This window comes from Lagopus muta, chromosome Z (genome assembly GCF_023343835.1).
Source record: "Lagopus muta isolate bLagMut1 chromosome Z, bLagMut1 primary, whole genome shotgun sequence".
In the NCBI taxonomy this organism is placed as follows: Eukaryota; Metazoa; Chordata; class Aves; order Galliformes; family Phasianidae; genus Lagopus; species Lagopus muta.
In genome coordinates, this window is record NC_064472.1 from 31,514,939 (window position 1) to 31,541,608 (window position 26,670).

The following is a 26,670-nucleotide window of genomic DNA, read 5'->3' on the forward strand; positions in this document are numbered from 1 at the left end:
TCCTGTAAACTCAAGGGCCACACCCCAGAGATATGGTATCATTTTTGATCAGTCAGGTATGTGTTTATTTTCCAAATTTCTGTGCTCATTGCAGGAAAAAAAAAAAAAAAAAAAAAAAAAAAAAAAAGCACTTAACTACCAATCCTGCTGAAAATTATCAAATTTTCAAATCTCAAATATCAAATTTTGCTTGGTGGAAAGAGTAAGAAGAGAAATCATCATCTTCATCAGGAAAGCAAGCAACATTAGTCTAAACAAGGCAACAGCACTGTGCGAACAAAATGATTCTTCTCCATGAAGAGGCGACAGCTCATAAAACCTCTCCATGAACCCTTTGAAGACTTTGGAGTGGTGATTTCGTATTATGCATGCTTCAGTAGGCATGTTTAAACCTTCAGAAAAATACATTAAATACATAGATTTCATTTAGTACAATTCTAAACACAACAGTAGTCTGTCTTGACACCCATTTAATGTGGCAGAAACTTGAAGTTTCACCTGCCAGAACAGCAAGAAGGGTCACTGATATTGCCATCAGTTCTGTGAAACCCATGTGTGCATGAAAACCAGCTTTGAACAGAGCGCATAGTCATCTTCCCAGACAAAAGAGGCAGAAGAAAGATTTTTTTTTTAATGACTTCTAAGAGCAAAATTTGACTCTAGAAGTAAATAGACTCCAGAAGTAAACAAACAAACAAACAAACAAATAAATAAAAAGTTAAATATGACAATCACCTATCATCTTTCCATCATGTATCAGCATTCCTGGTCATCTGGAAAAGTCCCAGAGGATTAGATGCTTGCCAAAGTGACTTCAATCTACCAGAAGGATTCAGGGAACTACAGGCCTGTCAGCCTGACCTCAGTACCAGGTAAGGTTATGGAACAGACCATCTTTAGGGAGATCACATGGCAAGTGCAGGACAACCAGAGGATCAGGCCTAGCCAGCATGGGTTCATAAAAGACAGGTCTTACCTGGCCAACCTGATCTCCACTGTGAGTGACCTGCCTGGTGGATGAATCTGCCTGATTTCAGCAAAGTCTTTCACACCGTCTCCCACAGTATTCTCCAGCTGGCAGCCCATGGCCTGGACAGATACACTCTGATGGGTAAAGAACTGGCTAGAAGGGTGGTGAAGAAAATTAAATGCAGCTGGCAAACAGTCACAAATGGTGCGCCTAAGGCCTGTCTTCTTCAATTTCTCTGATAACCTGGATGCACCCTCAGCAAGTTTGCAGATAGCACCAAATTTGCACAAAGTGTCGATCTGCCCGGGGGAAGGAAGGCCCAGCAGAGTGATCTGGACAGGCTGGATAGCTGCGGTAGACCAATGGGACAAAGTTCAACTAGACCAAATGCTGGCTCCTGCATTTTGGCCACAACAACCCCAGGCAACACTACTGGCTTGGGGCAGGGTGGCTGGAAGACCATGTAGAGGAAACAGACTTGGGAGCGTTGGTCAACACTCAGCTGAACGTGAGCCAGCAGTGGCCACCCCTCTAATGATATAGCCCAGGATACTATTTGCTTTTCGAGCTACATGAGCACACTGCTGGCTCACGTTAAGTTTTTTATCCACCAGGACCCCCATGTTCTTCTCTGCAGGGCTGCTCTCAAGGACTGCTCCTTCCAGTCTGTATAAATGCCTGGGATTCCTCCAGCCCAAATGCAAAACTCTGCACTTTGCCGTGTCAAACCTCACCAGGTTCACCCAGGCCCACCTTTCCAGCCTGTTGAGATCCCTCTGAATGGCATCCCTTCCTTCCACCGTGTCAACCGCACCACTCAGCTTGGTGTCATCAGCAAACTTGCTGAAGGTGCACTCAATTCCATCATCAATGTCATCGATAAAGATGTTAAAGAGCACCGGTCCCAAGACAGACCCCTGGGAATACCACTTGTTACTGGTCTCCAGCTGGACACAGAGCCATTGATGACCACCTTCTGTCTGCAGCCTTTCAACCAATTTCTTATCCATCAAGTGGTCCACCCATCAAATCCACATCCCTCCAATTTGGAGATAAGGATGTGGTGGGGGACCATGTCAAAGGCCTTGCTCAAGTCCAGGTAAATGACATCGGTCGCCTTTCCCTTGTCCACCAATGCTGTCACTCCATAATACAAGGCCACCAGATTGGTCAAGCGTGACTTCCCCTGGTGAAGCCATGCTGGCTGTCTCGGATCACACGCTCATTCCTCATGTGATCAAGGATGTCGTCCAGGAGGATCTGTTCCACGATCTTCCCAGGCACAGAGGTGAGGCTCACTGGCTTGTAGTTCACCGGATGCTCCTTGCTCCCTTTCTTGTAAATGGGAGTGACGTGACCCTTCCTCCAGTTTTCTGGAACCTCACCTGACAGCCACGACTTTTCAAATACAATGGAGAGAGGCTCAGCAACCACCTCAGCCAGCTCCTTCAGGACCCTGGGATGCACGCCATCTGGCCCCACAGACTTGTGCACATTCAGTCTCATGAGGCGGTCTTGGACCTGCTCTGTCCTCGCAGTGGGGGGGGCAGACCACCCCGGTCCCCACCTAGAGGTTTAGGGATGCACAGCTCTGGGAAGTATAAAGTCATGCACTTGGGGAAGAATAAACAAGAATAATCACACACACTTGGACAAGCTAGAGGACAACCTATTGGAAAGGAGCTCTGTGAAGAAGAGCCTGCAGCACTGGAACAGGCTGCCCAGGGAGGTTGTGGAATTTCCTTCTCTGGAGATATTTAAGATTTTTAAGATTAAGATATTTAAGGGTTGGACTCAATGATCTCTGGAGGTCCCTTCCAACCCCTACAGTTCTGTGATTCTGTGATTCAGGTTCTGGGGGACAACAGGTTGACCACATGTGAGAATCCTTCTTTGTTTTTGGCTCAAAGTTTGCCATCTGAGGCATTTCTTGCGACAAGACCCTGACTTATCTAGGAGATGAGAGGTGGATGTTGCTTCGTGGCAGTCAACATCATTTGTGGACAAAGCATTTCTTTGGGGCTGTTTGCATTTGGAAGAGAATGACTATCACGGTAACTATCTCCCCCTTGCTTCCTACAGAGACAGTAGACTTTGCTTTTATTGCCCATCTCTCCTATTGCCCCATTGCCTCCTATTGCTTTCCCTTCCCCATCTCCCTTAATGACTAGGACTTGTAATAAACTGATTGGGCTACGATTTGACCTGTTGTTTCTTAATCTCACATTGGGTATACATATATCATAGAACCTTCTCTCATTGATAATCGAAACGAGACACCATGAGCCAGCAGTGTGTCCTTGTGGCCAAGTAGGAAAATGGTATCCTGGAGTGCATTAAAGAGAGCACGGCCAACAAGTCAAGGGAGGTGATCCTCCTTCTCTACTCTGCCCCATTTAGGACTCATTTAGGTTCAGCTTTGGACTCCCCAGTTCAAAAAAAGACAGGCATTTCCTAGAAGGAATCCAATGGAGGGCTATAAAGATGATAAAGGTCCTGGAGCATCTCTTGTATAAGAAAAGGCCAGAAAAGGTCCAGGTCTCTTTAGCTTGAGGAAAAGCAGACTGTGGGCAGATCTGATTAATCTTTATAAATATCTATAGGGAGGTGGGAGGCTCTTCTTGGTGGTGTCCAGCAATAGGACACAATAGTGGCCTAAAAACTGAACACAGAAAGTTCCATACAAACACATGGAAGAACACCTTTAAAGTAAGGGTGACAGAGCACTGGAACAGGTTGCCAGAAAGGTCATGGAGTCTCCTGCTCCAAAGATACTCAAGATCTGTCTGGATGCCTATCTTTGTGACCTATTGTAAGGTGCCTGCTTTAGCAGAGGGGTTGGACACAACCTCTTGAGGTAACTTCCAACCCTTCAATTCTGTGATTCCATGCCAACCTTACTGTCTGTAAGTCCAGATTTTTCCATTAATTTCTCTCAGAACTTTTCCATTTTACCATGATTTGCACACTACTAGCATAAAAGCAATCCCAATCTGTTAAAGCCCTCTCTGGATAGAATGGTAATGTCCTTTGTGTTTCTGGAAGGCTCCTTTACACATACAAGTGTAGTGAGAAATACACAATTCTGGAAAAATCATGTCATGTACAAAATAAACATATAAATCAAGAAAGCTTCAGTAATTCTATCCCAACCCTAAAATAAAACAGTTTAACAAGATATGAATGATGAAAAGATACTATGGTATTTGCTTGCTCAGATATAGAATACAGCACTTACCTGCTTACATGCATAAACAGCAAAGAAAAATAGAGCTGCACCTCAAAAATTAAGTAAAATATGTACCCCTCACTACCATTTGTAATACGTATTCTCTTTCAATCTGAAATCCTTCTCATCCATTCAGCATCCAGTACTACACAGTCTTCAGTACAGAGAGGAACTCCATGTGCATCCCACACAAAGTTCTTGCTTGAAGGTTTTGCTAGAACTGCTTAGCAGGGTATCACTTTAGGTAGATAGCTTCTCTGTTTCTAATGTTCAAACAGCAGAACAGTCAAGATGACCATGTTATCTTACATTAAAACACATGACTAGTATCACCGTTTTCTACTTTAAGTAATTTTGAAGAGTTCTTACATGTGCAGTGTTCATTAAAACACATCATTTTCCACAGATATATATTAATTTTTTTTCTCTCTGGTAGAAAACTTTCACATCCTGTTGCTAGAACAGAAGTAGCAACAGATCAAATATTCATATTTTAGAGCCACATCATTTGTTTCCATAGACAAAATCCCATTCAAATCACCAAAACAGTGCTCACTTTGTCAGCCTGACACACAGTCTCTTCTGTACACTTTTATGAGCCAGCTAGTAAACTACTGCAAAGGTGTGAGAACTAAATGAACTTCTGTATTCCTTCTGCCTTCCAACAAGTGCTGAGATGGAAGTTGTTCATGTTTTTTTTTCAGACGTTTTTCCATTAGTAATTATTAACTCGATGATTCTGAAGACACTGGATAGCTTCTATTTGCATGACAGCTGACATACTGAACACCTTTAATACCAATTTCAATACAAATTCAAAAAAGTTAATCTCAAACATTCAAGTAAAACTATGACTATAGCAAACTTCAATGTAGTATCAAACCCCACCTGTTCTATAATAATTATCAGTAACATTTCATTTTTTCACCTTGTTTTTCCTTTAAAGAAGTATGCAGTCAGTGGAGGATGGGTTAACAAGGGAAGCTTCTGAACTGTGATGAAAACTTTAAGAAAATTACCAAGCCATTAACAGAGTGAAGTTTTGTGCATGTATGCATGCATGAAAAAAAACTTCAGATTCATCTTCTCTTCTAAAATATACATACACAAGCTCTAAAATCACTACCATTATAAAATGACATTTATAATGACTTCAAGAGGTAAAATATTAGAATCCTCAGACAAATTAAAAACTTTCCTCCCTCCTCTCCCTTCAGATATAGGCTTATAGCTTGTAGCAGCTAGGAAGAACTGGTGTATATTATTGCTAATCATTGAAGCATAGGTCATTTCTAGAGGAGCAATAAGCCACACATTGAAATCTCAGGATGATGCTATTGTAGTTTCAAGAAAGAATTTTCAAAAAATGTAAGCTGCACTGCTTTGCAATAATAAAGTCACCATATTACCCTGGAGAAATAGCTTTATGGAAATGCAATCATGTAAGTACTGTATGAAAGAACATTGCTTTGTTTTATAATTTGGCCAATGATAATTGTCTGATTGGTTTCCTCCTTGCTGTGCATAACATCTGCAATATATGGGCATAATTTGGCATAAGCAAAAAGATGACAAGGATAAAATTTTTAAGCACGATGAAGTCCATATCATAATCCTGCAGATAAATGCTGAATGTAATCAAACAGCACTTACATTTGGCCGTTCAAAACGCTTTTAATAAAAATGAAACTATTCCAGTCATGCCTGTTACCTTATCAGCATTCAAAGCTATGTAATCATCATTGCTAAAAAAAAAAAAGAACAAATTCTTCCTTTATCTGCATTTTAGCGTCACTATATACACGATGAGGATACATTTCACTGAATACATCTGTGTGCTGAGCATCATGAAAGTCAGTGAGAGCAAAAGCAATATCAGAAGCATCAGAGCACAAGTTAGCCCCGCAGCAACCCTGTGTGGGAAGTGGCGGGTGAGGACCTGCTGGCAGGCTCCTTGAATGAGGCTCCTGAAGTGCCCCAAATTCTTCTCCAAAGGAGAGGGCAGTATGCACAAAAACACTGTGAAAGCAGCACCAAAACCTCCTTTAAGTTTCCTGCAAAACAAGCAGCAGTAATACATGCAGAACCCTACACCTCAGCAGCGCTTCGAAGCACTCCTGGTAACTGTGTCTTCACCCCCCAGAGCTCTGTCCTCACAGGGGTATAAAGCAAACAACAACAATAAATTTTTTAAAAAAATAAGCATGTGAGGAGTGTAGCCAAGCCAAAGGATTTTTTGTTCTGGTAGAGAGAGAAGGAGAAAAGGAGGCAGTGGATGAGCAAGAGACAGAAAGGAAAAGAGGTGGTAGACAACGTTTGCCAGCACTGTTTTCTTTAGTATCTTTTATATAGAAAATACTGTTGAAAGACCTAGAAAATTCAAAATAACACCATTTCTGCTACTCTTTGTCAGTCTCTCAACTCCCAACAGCAAGACTGCTCTTCAAAAGCTGAAAACATTCACAGAAGAGTATGGTTACTAAGAAAGAGGAAAAAAATCTCCCTGCTTCAGTGCTCTTCAACTCAAGTGACAGGTGAAGTCAGGAGAGCAATTCTCTATCAAATATTCTTTAAACATTCCTAGATTTTTCCCACTCAAGTTTCTAAATCTGCAGAGATAAATCTGCAGAGTAAACAAATCCTGTTTGCTCATCTAAGGAAAAAAAAAACACCATATTGTTAAAACACCTGCCAATAGGCAGCAAAGCATCAGATTTGCTGACTTCTGCATTCTGCCTCAGCAACATACAGATGAAGCAACATACCACTCAGCCTACACTCCCCCACTGAACAAAAACGCAAACTCAAAAGGCTGTTGTTAAGCACACATCAATACTTAAGGGAATCAGTTCCCAATTAACACACAGAAGCTTTAAGGAAAAACAAGAGAGCAAATCTGAAGAAGTGTCTGTACAGAGATAGTCATTTCTCAGATACCCTCTAGATGTTTAAAAGATCCCTTATCTAGGGGAAAAAAAAAAAAACAAACAAGGAGGAAACTGAGCACTTTAGACTATAAAAATGGCAGTAGAAACCATTGTATCTGAATGCTAGAACTCTGTACTTACATCTTAGGAAAATATAACAGATGTTTACAAAATTGCCAGGTCATTTTACAGATCTGAACAAACAGAAGATGATCTCACAGTTATCTTTATGCCTTCCAGGCTGGATATTAGGAAAAATTTCTTCTTAGAAAGTGTTGTAAGGCATTGAAATAGGTTGTCCAGAGAAGTGGACATGTCTGGAGGTGTTTAAGAAAAATTTACATGTGGCACCTAGAGATATGGCTTAGTGACCTTGGTGGTGATGGGTCGATGGTTGGACTACATCATCTTAGTGGTCTTTTACCATAATGATTCTGATTCCAGATGCTGTGCCTCAAGACAGAAATATGTCTTTCCCTCAATTTTATGAAACCACCATCAGCCCACAAATCTCTGCTGGAACACTCACAATTAATCAGTTCAATTAAGAAAATTAATTGCCATCATTTCTTCTCTGCTCCCATCTTCTTTTTCACACCTATACTTTCTTGACAGAGGGTTTTCTCCTGAGAATTTTGCAGTAGTCTTGCAGCTCTTTAAGAACTCATACAATTATTAAAAGCACATTAACAATTTAACAGACTGTCACTTACAATATACCTTAACAGACAGACCCTGGCTCAACTTTTAGAATAGCCTGTTGCACATGCAAGAAATTTAGTGACCTCAGTCTGCAGCAGATAGAGACTGTAACAACCATCCACTGCACTACTCAGCACCATTTCACAAGCCTTGCTGTTTTCACTAACTTAAGAGTTCCAAGAGCACAATGCCTTTATAGCCATGAAAAGAAAACTGAAGAGTGGCCCTGAACTTTAGCAAATTGCAACTTTGAAAACACTAACAAAGTTGGTCTTCTACAATAACTATTTCATTATTCTATTCTTTGTCTTGTTTCAAGATTATTTGTAGGCATTTATATAAAGCAGAGAAGAAACAGACAATTTCATGTTATACAGTAGGGAAAAAAAAAAAAAAACAGGAAAAAAAAAGGGCACTTTCTAAAGAGATAACAAAAATTTGAGAATGGAAACTTGTAATTGCATATTCAGATGTTTATACAAGCATAAAGAAATTCACATACAACTAGTTCTATCAGCTAGACTGGGTATGTGTGCAGTCCACTGAGTTTACTGCACAGATAAAAAACCTGTGGGTTTAGAGCTGCAGTTGATTTTTTTTTTTTTTTTTTTTAAATACATTTCTGAAATTAACTATGGAATATTGGTAGTGGCTCATTTAGGTGGTTGAATTTAGAAAAACAAGTATTTTTTAACAACAAAAACAGTGTCGGTAAGTGATCTGCCTTTTCAGCAAACACATGCTAGCGCTTCAGGGACATCTTGTTTTTGGACTGTACAAACCCACAAACATTACCACAGAATTAACTGTGTGTTTTTGGATGTCAGTTCCCAAACTACAGAGCCTCAAAGAACCTCTTAGAAGAGCTTTTCACCAAGACCTTTTAATCACTCCAAATTTAATGCCATCACATACAAAAAAACCTGCAAAATTAAAAAAATAAAAACAACCAACCCTACACATAGTCATGTATGGCACTGCAGACACCACTCTACCATTTATATAACAAATACCATATTTGTTAGTGTAAAATAGATATTCAAGATAATCTACAGGGAACAGTAAAGTGCCATGCACCTGTCGCAACCTCAGGAGCACAAAGGCTCCTCTCACCAGATACACTAGCAAGAGACAAGATGCAGCTCCACTATTCAATAAGGTCAACATGCAGAGTATCCCTCCTTCTGCTTCACCATTTCTCCCTACTAGCCACATGTGCTACGTGTGCCTTCATGAGGTATGTTTTAGGAGCTCGAATGTTGCACATTCCACTGTTACAGAACACGGCACTTCAGACCAGTGAGTGATGAGAATATACAATATGCAAAGAAAAACAGATTTCTTTTTCCACCTGCCTCACGCTGTTGAAAGCATCTAAACTGACCTGAAGCCTGTAAGAAGCATTTCTGGCTATACTTAAAGAATAAGGAATAGCTCCGTGGGAATTGGCTGTATGTGAAAATCAGGTTAGCAAGTTATAGGGTTATAACAATAACAAATAATCATCAGCTTATGGTTGGATTTCATGATTCTAGAGGTCTTTTCCAATCTTACTGATTCTACAATACATAATTATGCCAATAAAAATAAGATGTCCCCTCTGAAGAAAGGCAGAAAAGTGATACTTAAATTCTTGAGCAATTGGAAAGGAGGTAGGACATCTTGTTTCTTTTCAATCTCTTATAGAAAGAAAAATATATATTCATCTTCTGAAGCCAGTATTCCATAAGAATGAATGAAAGGACAAACAAAACACATTACTTCCTTTTCAAAGACAGTGACAGTAGGCAATACATTAACTTATTACCCAATATCATCATTTCCCCCCAGTACACAAAGTAACTTACAAGCATGTACGTAAAAAAACGTATGCATACTCTATGTTTGATGGGACATAACAAAAGCCCAGAAATGTAACTGGTTGTGTTCTCCTTTGTTCTCCAAAGCTTTGAATCAGATCTTTAATTAAGGCTACTTGACTTCAATATTCACCATGCAAAAGGACATACAGTTTTTATACTTTTCTCTTGTGTCTGGGAGGCTAATTTTCCTACCTGATCTCTCAGCTGTTGAACGGAAGTTTGAAGGCTGAGAATTTGATTAAAAAGCGGACTCTGCAGCACTGATTTCAGTAAGTTCAGTTTTTCCTCATTTGCGATGTCACCTCGATCCCGAAGCTTTGCCTGTAAGCGTTCCACAGCCTGGAGGGCCCGATGTGTATCTGTAGCAACATTCACTCAAGTCAGTGGCAGTTTAGAAACAGCCATACTGAAAGCACATAAATTTTATTAAATACCTCTTTTTTTTCAAAACACAGAGGTCTATAAGGGTTTTTGTTCAGAACTGAACCAAACATGTCTTAATGAATTACGAAGTCAGAGAAGAGCACAAAGCAGAAGGCAAATAATAAGATGGCTGTTACTTTTGTTGGCTTTTTTCTTTCTTCCATTAATTACTAGGTTGCAAGAAAGTAAAAATTTTGCATTAAAATTCAGTACAGGAATTGTGGCTATAGGCAACTGCAAATAAAATCAAACAAAAATACCCCTAAAAAGATGTCTTCTTCCACACAGACCTTTTAAAAGGTCTTTTTTTCTAGTCTTTTAAGAAAGACTAGAAAAAAAAAAAAAAAAAAAAAAAAAGACAACTGGGAAAAAAAATAAATAAATTAAATAAATGACAGCTTTTTGTTTCCTAATTCTAAAACAAACAAACAAACAATTGCCAAGCATTTATCATAAAACCCACCTCATTTGTATACACCAATAACCTGTAACTATTACACACAATACATCTGACAAATACAGTGAGAAATTATAATTAAGAAAAAAAAAATAAAAAAATTACCAATTGTTTCCAACATGTTCTCTATTTCTGCTTCTCAGTTCCTATTCCAACACAGAAAGCACATACAAATATTGTCCTGGTTTTTCCTGAAAAAGGAAACACAGGGAAACTGTCAGATGTAGAATACAAAGTAGAGAGCTCAGAATGAAAAAAAATTAACTTCTGAAACCAACTGCCATGCCCTCAAAACAACAGCCCACTAAAACTACATCTCCTTCAGGTAATTTATTTCTGCATTTCCATATCAAAGATCCTGTCTGCATAATGTTGCACAACATGCCCTGCAATTCTTTAATCAGAAGGTATGAATCACAGCTGCCACTGAGACTTCACAGCATTTTATTGCTTTCCCTTTCAGCGATTCATAAAAACATTCCCTGCAGGTTCAGTTTTCAAGCTCTGTGTTGACAATATCAGGTGCATGAACCTAAGTAGAAATCCATGAGTCACAAAGCATTACTGCTATCAGATTTGCAGAACTGTCACACTACTACGTCCAGAACTCATGCTACAACCTCCACTACTTACATATGCCAGTATTAAGAGTCAGATATGGTTGATGAATGATCTTTGCCAACACAAATTTACAGGCAGGAAACTCTACCTTACAAAGAATTTGAAACTGATTAGTATTTTGTGAGTTTGGGGAATTTGAGTGGTTTTCTTTTGCTTGTTTGGTGTTTTTGTAATGTTGCTCAGAAATTTGTGATTTTGTATGAGCGGGAGAGTCTGCCCATCCACAGCTGTGATGGAGACTGTGATGGAGGTAAATGAAGTGAGAAATCCAAATACCATTGTAGGTGCATGAACCAACATGTGCTTTTTATTTATTTACCCTTCCCAACAGTACTTTTGTTTTCTTGGTAACAGGAAAGTAGTTTAAGATAGTAAATCAACTTGAATCTGGTAAAGAAAACAGCACTCAGAAAGAGCTAAGCACCCAGGAAAAATTACTTTCTTCCTTGAAGAGGACAATAAAGAAAGGTTGACAGATCTGTTGACAGATCTCTGGGTACGAGAGAGTAACTAAAATTCAAAAGGGCCATTAGCCATAGAAGCTGAGCATGATAAGCATAATCAATCCCCACAAGAAAAGTAAGAAAAAAAGTTGTCAACATAAACTTGCTTGCAGTCTGAAAAGAAAAAACAAATCAAGTGGTTTTTAAATGCTTTCAAGTTCTACTGCCAGATTTCCCTAGTTTCAGTATGCCTTAAGCTCCATATCAGTTTACATTTATGGCATATGGATTTACGAATACAGTGCTACAGAAACACTGATTATCACTTTCAGGACAACATATCACTTAGAAGTAGGCATAAAATTCGAATCCTTTCAATCCTTTTCCATTATACAAGTTACACAAACACGCACATCAATAATTAATAAAATAATACTTCACGAGTTTGTTTTCTTACTTAACAAGGTAAATCCCAGCACACAACTACCAGATCTGAAAACAAAACCAAAGAATATCTTGCGTTTTCACCTGTTCACCCTTCAAAGTAAGACTGTCTATTTAACAGGAAGGGCTGTATGAAGTTACTAAAAAATTAATGAAATAAGGTGGTTTTCCCCTAACCTTAAACACCAATAGCTTTTACTCTCAAATGAAAAAACTATTATCACACAGTAAGTTCACAGCCCCTATTTACAAGTAGAGACATTTACAAGTAGTATTCACAGGTCTTTTTCTCAGTGGCAGTGCCAATTAAAGAAGTTCTTTCCTGTTTCACCCTTCTACTTCTATCTGTACAAATGTTTATACAGCTGCATTTTAGATCCAATCAGAAAAATGCATGATACAAATACAGAGACTACTACTCAGTCATTTCAGTCCCATCACCCTGCACATGTACATGCACACAGCCATCATATCTTCAACTCTCAAATGCTGAGGAACTAACTAGCAAAAACAAAGTTATTTGTACCTCAGGCCTTCTGCTTCAGACCTCTAAGAATCTCAAGAAGAAGAGATATCTTTTAGAGCTGGTGGATATTACGTTACATCATGATTCAACTTGCCTATTTCTAATGTGCTGTGAAAGGCATGTTTACAAGCAATAAAATGGACATGGTCACCACTGTGTTGGTGCAACCCCAGAATAATCATCACTCATGATCTGAAATTGAAGCATTCTCAACACAGACACTTATTAACAGAAGTCACTAAGTATATAATTCTAGAGATAGAGATGATCCTACTTAATCTGCAATGAAAAAATTGCTGAGCACTGCTAAGACTCTCACGATACACTTTTCACTTACCTCGTGCATTAGAGGCAGGAAAACTGCCCCAGAGCCATCTTAGTGCCAGTAACTCAGTTTTTAACTCTCACTTTATTTTACTTCTCCTTAACTCTCCTTGTTTCGTTTTTGTACTGGAAGGGATTGACTCCTTAGCTGATCCATCTAATGCTTTTGTCGACCACAGCTCAAGGAAGGATCAAGAGAGGAACTGCTGTCAGAATGCTTTCCTTCAGGACACTTCCACTGAAGCAGCAGTGCCTTGAGGCACACCAGTATTCATATATCATAGTTCAAAATGATACCCTTTGCTCTGTGCACACTCTGGCATGGTGAAAATCCACTCAACTCTGTTTCTGCTGCACCACATCCATGCTAACAATTGGGATCTGTCAGCACCAGTTTAGTGGCACGTCAACCTAGCCACAGTACAAGGGAAGCAAGCATGCAGCTGCCCAAGCTGTGTCCATAGTCACCACTCCCACCCACCACAGCAACAACTCCTGGTCTTTAACACAGCACACTTCTAGGAATTTCAGTAATAATGCACCGAGCAAGAGAGAAATATGGAGACAACTCTGCGTTGGAATAAGTAAATCTTTCATTTGCTATAGTGAATATTATTATAATACCATCACAAATTCTAGACGCATGAATGAATGAGAGGCGGTTTCTGATCACGTCGTTTTCTATACTCCTGGCTGCCTGTATCACAGGAGTCCAAAGCCAAAACCTGCCCTTCTATACATGACACAAACACCAGTCTTGATCCAAAGAGCTCAAAGCAGATTTAACTATTTATGTGTTCTAGAGCTAAAGTTCACTAATCTCATCACAGTAATAAAAACATTGACTGACAGACTTTTTTATCCGCTACTGGAAGAAGCACTGCTAAATGAACAGCAAGTTAATTCAGTGTTTCCAAAGACACAGGTGTGACTTTTAAAAATAGGCATCTTACCCCTTTACTCCTGTTTTACAGTAAAAAAAAGTAAAATAAACACACAAGTAGTTTTAGCTAAATACACAACGAGAAACTTAATCTTCCGCTAAGCTTGCACAAAAGCTAAAGATAATCCCCTTCATCATATAATCATTAATACATTTGCACTTCTAAAATTTGACTCTTCCTGTGCTAACACACAAAAATGTGTTTCATATGCATCTCTCCCCAACTGCAGCTGCTCTTCTCATAGAACAGCTGCCAGATAAATGCTGCAGCCCTGGATTCGTAGTGCCCATGCCTAAAGCACTCAAATCCATAGGTTTAAGAATTTAAAAAATAGACACAAAATGTATGCTCAATACCTCCTTTTCATGGCAATCATGCAAACCTTATTAAACGGAACACCCAGAAGACTCGTGAAAAAGGAAAAGATGAGTTCCTTCTAGTTATGGCTCTTTCACACCTGATCATGTAATTCCTACACAAGGAAACTTCCTCCTTTGTATTTACACATGCTCCATGTACAATTTCACAAATCCATTTCAGATAATACCTTGGAAACTCATGCTCACAGCACTGGATTAGCAAACATGTGATTCCAAAGATAGAAAACAGAGTAATAGGCTTTGCCTTGTAGCTCTTGCACTACTTTATATGCGCTCAAAATACAAAGGAAATGCCTATCCTAAAAGCAATCTCCAGGTCCAAACCTTGGCAAGGAGCTGCATGAGATTAAAATCAAATCTGACTCAGTATAGCAACATGGTAATCAAAGCTTATACTCTGCAGATGCTAAGAAGAGTATTTGAAAAATTCTAATTAAATTTCAGCACCCAGGACTGAATTTGGCTGGGAAAGAGGTATCCTTTCTTACTTTATTTTTATCCCATGCTTTTCTATTCCCCTGCTTTCTGGCTGTCACTCAAACAGCATACTGTGTTAGCTCTGCGTGGCAGAAGAATGAAAACCAAACCACATAGGAAACAGAAGACACTGATTACCAGGAGACCTTCTGTATTGCTTTCAATTTCACTGCTTTTCTGTTTCACCCAGCTACCTCTCTCACCCTGGATAACATCCCTGAAGAAAATTACAGTGATCCTCGGACTTCTGGAAAACGTCTTGGCAATACAAAGACATCTGAAACCATTCAAGCTCATCTGAAAGATCTCATGCTTCCTATTTTTCCACTGCTACAAAAGGCAATTCTGCTGTTCATACAGCACTTCCAAGGACTCCCAGAAGTATTAGACAGGCTCAACAACTGTATTCTGACAAGTACAGCCTTCACTACTCACAGTGACAGTGATAAACATACTTGAGCATAGAGGAGGAAAACAAAAAAGGGAAAAATAAGAGGAATAAGAAGCAAGCAGTGGAAAAGAATTAAGATAACAAAAAAAGGCTAGCCTGTTTCCACAAGACACGAATAGCAGAATTAACATCAACCACCTGTTTCATCAGCAGAAGGACTGCACACTTGTCTATGACAGAAGAGAACTAACTGACACAATACCTGTAAAATCAATTGGAGAGGGCTTCGTATAAACAAAATTAAGTGCCACAAAGAGCAAAGAAGATCTCCACTGACTGTCAGGAATGTAACAGGAAAGCATGAGAAGTCTGAAATACACTGAAAAACATTAGAAATACAGGATTAGTAAAAGCTGTATTAAAGGAAAACTGTTCCGAAACATTCAAGGCAGAAACAAAAAGCCAGTTCACAAAACTGACACAAAGGCTGTATGGAGACTATAAGCAGTTTGTAAACTGACAATGCTAGCCTCCTGAAACTCAGAAAAACACTGAATGTATAAAAAACTTGTAAAAGGTGACAGCAGCAGCTCTGTATCTTAGAGGAAAGTATAGCAGTAAAGCTAACCAACTATGAAAACCAGATTGTGAACATTCAACTATTTTATCTTCTGCACACATCACACTAACATTTTAAGAAAACTTGCAAAGCTTTCAGATAAATGTACAATCTCTTTGTTTCTCTTTAATTAATAATATTCTGTAATAGTCAAGAGTTCTACATGAATGTTTTATGCTAGCTGATGTGCAGGTTACAACTGTAACCCAGAAGTGGGCCTAAACAACACCTATTACTTTCATTTGCAGATAAACATACACGATGCAAAGTATTTACAAGTGACTGGTAAAGAGTTTTGCAAACATAACAAAACAAAAACAAACAAACAAGCCAACAAGGCAGAGGAATTTTTTTTTGGTGTACTAGGGAAAATAATAAACAGATGATCCGTTCACAAAAAAAAAAATATTGCAGTAAATAAATTGAGATTAATTGAAATAATTTTCTTCAAACATTAGAAATGCAGGATTAGCTTCAGAAACTGAAAAGCAGCTTTTCAGCATACACAAAATATATGTGACACTATACATCCCAAGCCATACTAAATAACTTAGGCATGGTTCATATTGCCTACTCAGTTTTCCAATATAAAGAGTTGATTACCAAATTCATTAAATTTAGACGAACTTAATTAAACACAGCTTCTACATCACAGAAGTTGCATCTCTTAACACATATTGGATTCCTCATAGAGGTAAAAACAGGATATGTAAATGGTAAAAAAGAAAAAAAAAAAAAAAAGAAAAGAAAAGAAAAGAAAAGAAAAGAAAGAAAGAAAAAAAGCCTCACTGTAAAGCCAATGAGGAGTCATCATTTTTCTTACAAACCAAAAATGCTGCAAGAACTCCTATCATATAGTGTGAAAATAATGGAAGAATCACACGGGAAGTCATTACAGCACATAACCAGAATATGATACAAGGTGGCTTGGATACCAGAACTGAGTCTGAAAAGCCTCAGTTAAAGAAAGTTGAAGAAACACTCTGCAACCATATAGGCCAATTATTCCACAAGCACCAACCAACCATACTCCAAACCAATTTCTGTGTGAAAAGAGGGCACTGAAAACAAAATGACATATTTATGCACTGACTCGTTGAGAATGCCTACGGCAAAACAAATGTCCTTACCAATGATGAGAGACTACATTATCAGCTTGGAATCGTATTTGCTGAAACTGCTTCAGTAGGGTGGTTCACAGGAAAGCCAATTACAGAGTGTAATGCATATCATCTTTAGAATTTAAAATTTTCTTGCATGAGATATAGACCATATAATTTCAAACATTTTTAATTTTGGTTTTCAATGCACTCATTGCTTCACAGAATTCACAGACACTGCCATACTGAAAATAAAGAACATCAATTAGTATGTAAGTAGCGCAGCTCTTTTTTTCTCCCCTGCTGAAATTGATCTAGCTTTCCCAGTGCACTGTTACGTGAAGAGAGGATGTATCCAGTTCCCAGAGAAAAGCTTCTTGAGAGCATAAAGGAAGCCAGCAGAAACACTGCTGTATCAGAAACATTGGCTGTAATCAGTAAATGTTACACGCGTGCTCTGCTAGTGCAATATGGAGATACGAAATAATTGTTACCCATTGTTGGGGTAGAACACTGAAAACTACAATGCTTCTCTGATGTTCTCTGCCATTAAAGCACTGCTACTGAACACCTACATTAATATGCCCTGAGGCGTTTTTGTTCTGCATTCTTGTTCTCTTAATGCTCTGTTACTTTCCACTTTTGTAGGGAAATGACGTTTCCCAGACACATTTTACTACTTTTCCGTGTATTTGTTTAGACTCTTCGCTCCTTAAAAGTTGTTACCTTGGAAAATGCCCTGCTGATATGGAAACCACAAGGCATTACACAACAGGCTGTCACAATAGCTGAAACCAGGCCCTTTCACTTGGCCCATCCGCTGCTCTGCTGGGCAAAGAACTCCGCCTATCCCCTCCAGTACCATGGCTAGGAATAACGTTTTCTTTTCAGCAACTTATGCTAACAAAATCTCTTGCGTGTACTAAGAAGCAAAAGGGATGATGAGATTCTGTTTTTAGAAGCTGAAAGGGAAAAAAGAATGCAGCTCTGCTCAGCCAGGCTGCAAATCAATCTTATGAAACGCAGTACACAGAGTTCACAGGGTCAGCTCTGCGAGAGCTTTTCTTGCCTATTATTCCTTCCAGTAACACAGGAACGTACTGGAAGCGGAAGGGAAAACCACCCTAGACAGAAAGCATCCCATACAGCAAACCCTTTTCTTCACACAGCCTCACACATCAGAAGGCAAGACTAAGGCCTCGCACTCACTCTGCTGAAAGGACCGTGCCCGAACGCACACTCAGGGACCAACAGCAGCGGGATCCGGCGCTGCAAGAAGCGCCTGGCACCCGCGGATAGCGGTATCCGCAGTGGAAGCGCAGGACCCCGAGAAGCCCATCAGCGCCTACCGAGCCCCTCGAACGAGGCCACTCAAGGGAAACACAGCGGCTGCGAGCGGCCGCGGGGAGGAGACATCCTCCAGGGATGGGAACTGCCCGCCGGAAGGGGGGAAGGAGAGCGAGAGAAGGAGGCGCTCAGGGACTTTTCCTCCCGCGGCCGCCGGTGACGCGCGGACGGCTGCCTCGACCAGGCCCGCAGCCGCCCGCCCGCCGCAGGCCGTGCCGCGGCCCCGGAGCGGGGAGCAACAGGCTCGCCCCCCCGCGGCCTTTCTCCTCCTCCTCCAGAACGCCCCGCCCGCCGAGCCACAACATGACGACAAAACTTCGCGAATAAATACACTTAAAGAGCTGACTCGCAACTCCGCACGGCCGGCGCGCCGCTTTTCTAAGCTCTTCTCCCCGCAGCCCCTTACGTCCCGCTTACCCGGCGGCTCCGCGGGCCCCGCTCTCCGCCGTCGCCCTCCCCGTCCCCGAGTAACGGCGCCGCGCCGCGGGGAAGCACGCTCGGGCACGCCCCGACGGCCTGAAATCTAATCCTGCCCGCCGCCCCCCCGGGCCGGCCCTGCAGCACCACCCGGCGCATCTCGGGGGGCGGGGTGGGCTGAGCTGTTCTGCTTTGCTCGCCCTTTGCGCGGATGCGTTCGGAAAGAGCTGTTCCTCAGACGAAAACAACAGCACGGTTAAAGAGTCAGCGATAGGACAAGAGGGAGCGGTTTTAAACTGAGGAAGGGGAGATTTAGGTTTGATGTGTTTCTCTGTGCCCAGAGAATCTCTGGGTGCCCCATCCCTGCAGGCGCTCAGGTCCGTGTTGGACTGGGCCCCGGCTGGCAGCTGAGCTGGGGGGCGGGAGCCCTGCCCAAGGCGACGGTGGGGGGGCTCCCGGGGAGGGGGCGGTTGCGGTCTTCCTCTTCCGATCCATTCTATGTCTGCTGGAGGTGAAATGCTGTCCTGCAGTGAAAATGATCCGGGTACTTGCACGTTCACAAGCCGAGTACTTTTCATGCAAATTTAAAGGAACGCCCCTCTTTGTACATTTAGTGTTTTTGTTATTCCATCTGATAGATCGCCCTTTGCAGAAAGCTGGCTCTCCAGGCAGTATTTCTCATTACAGCCAGCAGAACTCCAAGTGCTGCATTTTAAAACCTGTGTGTAATCAAGTGTTTAAAAGTCATTCTTCCAGTTCATGACTTTGAAAAAATTAATAATTTTCAGCATTTAACTCACAGTTTGCACTATTCCATCCAATGTCTTTTGATGAGCACTGGCCCATCAGATCAAATACTAAGGTTGTGTTTGATTTATCTGGAGCTGTGAACACTGTATGAATTGTGTCACCTGCATTCCGTGTTACATCAGACTTCAGTGACTCTAGAATAAAGTCTTCAATAGAAATTTGTCAGCGTGTGTCATTATTCAACAGTGAATTCACTAAATGCAAAGTCAGACAGCTATTCTTTTTGTTTATTCATATATGTATATATATAAAACAATTGTTGTTTATGAAACAATATAAATATATAATTGTTTTCTAAACTATTGCTTACTGAAATAAAATGTGGTGATGTCAGGAAGTTTATTTGGAGTTTAAAAAGTCAAAATTGGGTGTAATAGTGTTTTACACCTAATGCTCAATATCCCTTGTGTAACAGTCCCTCCCAGGACAACCTGTGTTTGTGTGGGATATACCTTCCAGACCGTTACCATAGGCAGTACTGAAAGTATTAGTGTGGGCTTAGTTGTATTCACATACTTGTACTTGCAAAGGTGGATTTCTCAGTAAACATACAACACATCTATACCTTAAACATACATTGCAGCAAAATAATGTTTTCACTTACAATAGCTGATGATTGAAGTCAAGTTGTCCAGTAACAGATCAAGCAAATAGCATAGAAAACTGGGTTTGGGTTTGGAGTACACTACTGATCTGGAGCGTATTCATGCTAACAGGTTTAGATAGATTGCAACAAGAATTACTCACTTGTTTCCTGTTTTTACCAGAAATAAATTTTACTGGTTCCACAGTAAGGAAACCATGTTACCTCTCTGGAACTTTTCTGCAAACAGGAGGTCTTATGCTATTAACAAGTACCCAGGATGGGCTTGATGTTGTGCGACTAGTGCACAACATTAAAATTGCGTTGTAGCTGTGTTAGTATAAGTAGAACATTAATATTTGCAGTTTTGAAGGATGCTGTCCTCAGAATCTGGAGGAAGAGAATCTCTCTCGTATTTTAAGCTTAAATGAGTTTGCGAGCTATTGAATGAATGCATACATCTACATACATCTACATACATTTGTCACGTGATTTTAAAATAAAAGTGCAAACAGCTTTTTAAAATGCAAGCCTTCCTCAAGAGACCATTACTACAAAATCCATTATGTTGTATTCCGTTAGGAAGACTTACTAAAAAGACGATTTAGGGGACCTTAAAACAGTGACAACACAGCCAAGCACTTGCTATTATTGTCTCCAGTAATATTAACTTATTTATTATGAGAATGAAAGAGTACTGGAACAGGCAGCCCAAGGAGGTTGTGGAGTCTCCTTCTTTGGAGATACTCAAAACCTTTCTGGACACTTTCCTGTGACCTGCTGTGGGGAACCAGCTGTATCAGGGAGGAGGTTGGACTTGGTGATCTCGAGCTCCCTCCAGTTCTACACAACCCCTACGATTCTGTGCTTCATTTCTCAGGATAATCTAAAATATACTGCTGGTAGAATTGTGAATACTCCATGAGATGTCTACTCTCTGAATTCTTTTAGCACAATTAAGAGGACTCTGCTTAGATTTATTAGAAGACACAAAGGAGAAGTAAACTCAGAAGAAAAGTCCTCACAGAAAACTAAGACATTTTTTGTGTCCATTAAATCACTCATTAGGGGACTGTTGAGAATCCAATCTGCAATGGATAGAGGATTTAAAAAATGAAATGAGAGTAAGCTCCTGATCCTGTTGTACCTCAGTCATAAACACTGACTTCACTGCAAAATGGTATTTCCTACAAAACCTCTTTGACAACATTTTTGGCACAACTCATGTATTTCCTAGCACAAAAAAAAAAAAAAAAAAAAAAGATGTATTCATGAAAGCAACTGTATAGTTTTATCACACTGAATTGTGTATGAATACTATGTGGGTATTTTTTTTTACTGCACAGCATTTTTGTATGGAAGTTTCAATTGGATGTCCTACCTACAGAATTCATAGAACACGTATTTTAGGGGCCTATATGTATTTATAATTGCTTATGCTTGAAAAATTCCAACTCTGAACTTAAAACATAGACAAGAGTCTGATAAATCTTTCTCATAAGCACTAACCTAATTAAGAGTTGAATGCATTCTGCTTTTATGCTTAGTCTTCAGTACTTACAGCATATTTTTGTTAATGGTTATGCACATGTACTTACTCATTCACAGGCACAATATTACACTTCTGAACACAGCACTTACACGAAATTTAGGTTAAACACCACTCAAAATCATTCTTGTCAGAAAATGTTAAGGATTATTATAGATCAAATCTTATTTCCAAATGTGCACACCAAGAGTAGTCAGTAGCATTAAACAGAATTAGACTGCAGAAAACCATCATGAGATCAAAGGTAACTGTGTTCCCAATTGCTGTAATTTCTAGTCTAAATGTATTAAGTGTGTGGTTATGCTTTCTAACTTTATCTGTCCAAATAAATGTTATTTTTCATGGAGGTGACTAGAATACAATACATTTTCCAGAAATTATATTGGTAGAAGTACACAATCGAACTAAACCTAACACTTTTCTCCTCCATCATCTCAACATAAAACTTCCACTTCAGAAGCCAGACAGCAAGAAGTGAGTAGCAGTTGGAGGTAACACCAAGCATGCTGTTATGCAAAGTTAAAATTAGGAACTTTCTCTTAAGTTTAGTGCTTGGAATTTATTCAATTTTTGGATTATTATGCTGGCAAGTACAGAATATTAGTTTCACTTACTGGAGCATGCATGCTGGCAAGAATGGTGCATAGATTTACATTTTAAAAGTTTTAGGGAAATTGTCTCCCTTGGGGCCATACTTCATAACTGTTATTATTGCTATTGGAGGTTACACATGTGCATAGAAGAGAAAATATTCCCCTTAAGGTAGCACCGAGTGAAAAAAAATCATAAAAGGTATGCTAATTATTCATTACTACAAAACAAAATACTTGAAATTATGGCAAATTAAAAGAGCATTTATTTACACACAAACAGGATTGTTTAAAACCACAGGTCTTGCCCATAGCAGAGAAGTTAAGCCAAGTAAGTGACAAAGCATATTAGCCTTATCATAGATTTTTCAGACACTTAATACCAATAAAGAGAGTCTGGTTTGTTCAGATTAAGGTTTTTTTTGTGGGTTTTTTTTTTCGTTTAATGTGTTCTGCAGATGGTAACTGTATATTTGACAGACCCCACTTGCAGAAAATGTAACTTCTTAGAAGTTTCTTTTTTCAGAAATGCTTGAAGGAGCACAATTTGAGCAGTGCATGTAGTCTACCTTGATTTCAGCAAAGCATTTGGCACTATCTCCCACAGCCTCCTTATAACAGTGCTGAGAAAGTGTGGAATAAATGAGTGGTCGATGAGGTGGATTGAGTACTGGCTGACTAGCAGAGCTCAGAGGGCTGTGATCAGCTACACAGAGTCCAGTTGGAGGTTTATGGTGTTTCTTGGGGGTCAGTGCTGGGCCTGGTCTTGTGTTCAACATCTTCATCAATGATCTTAATGAGGGAATGGTGTCCACCTTCTGCAGGTTTGCTCATGGCATGAAGCTGGGAGGAATGGCTGACACACCAGAAGGCTGTGCTGCCTGCTATTCAGTGAAACCTGGACAGACTGGACAGTTGCGTGGAGAGAAACCAGATAAGTTTTGACAAGAGCAAGTGTAGAGTCTTGCCTCTAGGGAAGAATAACCGCATGCACCAGTACAAGTTGGGGGATGAACTGCTGGAAAGGAGCTCTGTGAAGAGGGACCTGGGGGTCCTGGTGGATGATGGGTTGTCCATGAGCCAGCAGTGTGCCCTGGAGGGCCAATGGTATCCTGGGGTGCATTAAAAAGAATAGCCAGCAAGTCTATGGAGGTAATCCTCCTCCTCTGCTCTGGTGAGACCTCACCTGGAGTATTGTGTCCAGTTCTGGGGTCCCTGGTAGAAAAAAGACAAGGATCTGCTGGAAAGAGTCCAGCGGAGAGCTACAAAGATGGCTACCAGGGCATGGAGCACCTCTCATGTGAGGAAAGTCTGAGCAACCTGGGTCTGTTCGGCCTTGGGAATTGAAGACTCAGAGGGGATCTGATCAAATACAATAAATATCTAAGTGTGGGGGGCAAAAGGATGAGGCCAGACTCTTTTCAGTGGTACGTGGTGATAGGACCAGGGGAAATGGCTACAAACTGGAGCATAGGAAGTTCCACACAAATGTGCATGAGAACTTCTTCACAGTAAGGGCACAGTAAGTGACAGAGCACTGGAACAGGCTGCCCAGAGAATTTGTAGTCTCCTTCTCTGGAGATGTTCAGGGCTCATCTGGACAACCATCTGTGCAACCTGGTCTAGGGAGCTTGCTTTGGCAAGGGGATTGGGCTTGATGATCTCTAGAGGTCCCTTCCAACCCCTACAATTCTGTGATTCTGTAATTCCAGAGCACCTTGTCACTAGCGGTACTCATTAATGCAAGAGTTGATGCAGTATTTGAAAACAAACGATGATACATCTTTGAAAAAAATGTATTAGAAAAATAGGTATGTATTATATGAGAATACTTTGAGCTTTAAAATCAGAATGGGAAGAACTGATCTAACCAGTTTATAAGTTTGTATTCAGTTAATCATGTTAACATTATTCTCTAATATCGTAGTTTGTCTTCACTAAGTATTGGGGCATCAGAACAACAAAGTATATTTCTTTGAAAAAATGCTTCAAAATTAACCAGTTTTACAGGTAGCTAAACTGCAGCATATTAGATGGGAGGAAATCCTTATTATAGGAAGATAACAAAATACTTCTCCTGGTGGCTAGTTTATTTTTGGAATAAATCCTCTTGAAGATGAACAGGTGGAACTAATATAAGCAGACCAATTGCAATACATTGATTTATCACATGCCCTTGCAGTTTACTATGCAGAAAGATCATCCTGTATGTGGTACTGCCCAAGCAGCTTCTATACTCTTCTGTATGGACTGCTGAGATAATCAGTGTCTCAGATTCTACTTTAGCACTTGTCTTCTGCAGTTCTTTGCTTCTGATCCAAACTGCGAACCTGGGGAGGTGTTCCTGTTTGGATTTAATTCAATATTTTTCAGAGTTGAAGGCACAAGGAAAGTCTGCGTTTTCAGTCATGAGCCTTATGTTCTCAGAAACAATGATGACTCATTTTGGATAAAGAGCTCTCTACTTACTGGACTGTCAAAAAGAGATCTTCTGGTCTGAGACAAGAACCAACATTGGTGTTGTAGTCTTTGCATGAGGGCGGGCAATGAATGACCATAGAACTTGTGGATAGGCTTGCCAAGTAGTTCTGCATCTAGCCAAGCCAGAGGAACTTGGCAAACAACTGTCCTTCCAGAGGGTGCTTTTCCAAAAGGGATTTTTCCACATGGTTCTGCACAATTTCTCAATTTTAAGTTACATGCAGAGAAGAAGCCAAAAGATACATTGATGTTCTTTCATTTTGCTTTCAGTGTAGCTGTACTTTGGTTTAACCCAAAATATCTTTACTGGTATTATTAACTGCAGCTAATGCTGTTAATACTTAGTTGGATGGAATATCTGACTAGTACAGACCAGGAAATACCAAAATAGTGTTGATGTTGATATGGAGATTTGGAGAGTTTAAAATTGAGACACTTTAAGTTCACATGCCCTTGCCTAGGAATTTAAAACTGCATATTGCTCATTCACATCAGCCCAATTGTTTAAGGATGACAGCTGACATCTCCAAAGGAAATTGTTATAATCTGTTGAAGAGGATATCCTGGACAAAGGGTTCAAAAGCACTTATCATGTCATCACATACCTGTGCTAATTTATCTAGCAAGATCAGCACCTGTAAGACAACCAGAGTGGGGAACCTTTCCCATGTTGAAAGCACCTCATATTCAGTGAGTAGGATGAGAAAAAGAAACTATTGTTGCAGACTTTGCTCTCATATAAAAGAGCATGTTTGTTACTGGGTGAGTTTTCAAGATCTGAGGCAGGTTTGTTGATGTAAGAATTCGTAGAGTTTTCTTTGATTTTTACCAGACTTGCTTTCCCGTGGACACTCAGTGCAGGGAAGTTCATGGTTCCTGCACACTACCAAAAAAGTACTAAGAAAAACTGAAAAAGAACACCACATGGAAAGATACTTTAACTGACTAAAAGACTTTAAAAGGTTGGTGTTTCTGGAATAGCCTCATCTATATAAGTATCTGAGAACTGGAAGGTAAATTTTACATCATTCTTAAGTAGGAATTTAGTGTTAAGTGAAAATCATTTTAGCAAATGAAGCGGATATGAATTTAGCCCAACTGTGCTCTCAGTAGCGTTAAAAAAGCTGTGTTACTGTATGAAGCTGACTCCATAAATCCTTTTCTTCCGTTAAAGTGCACCTCTCTGGTTTGGTCATCTGCTTCTCATATGTAAGGGTTCCTTCTCATAGTGGTATGGCTAAGAGGAGATCTCAAGACTTTGATATGTAGCATGTGAAATTTTGCCCTTAGCTGTTCAGTAAGTGCCAGGAACCTACATCATAATTAACAATAAGAATGAATGTTCGGTGTGGAAATACACAACTGTAGCAAGCTGAAACCGTCACTTCCAGCAGTAAAATGCCGTTCAGTACTCTCAATTTTGCATGCAGGAAATTGTTTATTTTCTAACTAGATGGTGTTGACACTGCCATTAGCTATACCTCCATTTCCTCCAAATTTAAGAATTAATATATTGTCCATACCACAGAGTAAGACCTCAAAGCACTCATAAACTTCCCTCCTCCCTTCTGGCATGAGCCAACATCAAGTCTGCAATCAGTCAGAATCTCAGTGTGTTATGCAAAGACAGGCTCTGATGAACTGCCTTTTTTTTTTCATCACATGGCTGCCTTTTAATTTTTGTTGCCAAGGGGACAAACCAAGAGGAAATGGATTTAACAACTGTAAAATAATGAATTTTAAAGCTGCTGTTACTAATATTTGAACTTTGAATCTAATTTATATGCAGGAAGAATGAAAAATAACAATATCATTTCAAAAAATAAACAAAATACAACCAAACAAAAATCACCCTTTCCCTCCCGCCTTCTTTTCATACTCACATCATTTGAGAGCTCAAGCTTCAAATATAAATGCCCAGGTATCACCAGTAACACGGAGAGGCAAAGGGCATGAAAATACTGAATCTGCTATATCTCATAGCTCTGTATTACTTTAACATACACAGACATTCTTGAAGGTCCAAAATATCTACCTTATACAAAGCTACTCTA

At 39.9% G+C, this 26,670-nt stretch overlaps 1 protein-coding gene across 11 annotated transcripts in view; it reads right to left on the reverse strand.

The window, feature by feature from the left end:
* MPDZ (multiple PDZ domain crumbs cell polarity complex component) overlaps positions 1-18,726 on the reverse strand; it is a 107,202-nt gene extending 88,476 nt beyond the window's left edge. For 9 of the 11 annotated variants that reach the window (XM_048930977.1, XM_048930976.1, XM_048930975.1 and 6 more), the window contains exons 1-3: positions 18,604-18,726; positions 10,676-10,761; positions 9,883-10,049 (exon numbers count right to left, since the gene is read on the reverse strand). In XM_048930977.1, coding sequence (XP_048786934.1) covers positions 9,883-10,049; positions 10,676-10,691 — 183 coding nt within the window. In that variant the 5' untranslated portion in view covers positions 10,692-10,761; positions 18,604-18,726. Of the gene's footprint in view, positions 1-9,882; positions 10,050-10,675; positions 10,762-15,382; positions 15,500-18,603 lie in introns of all 11 variants that reach the window. The other 2 variants (XM_048930970.1, XM_048930980.1) reach the window with 2 other exon arrangements.
* Between the last annotated feature and the right edge of the window lie 7,944 nt (positions 18,727-26,670).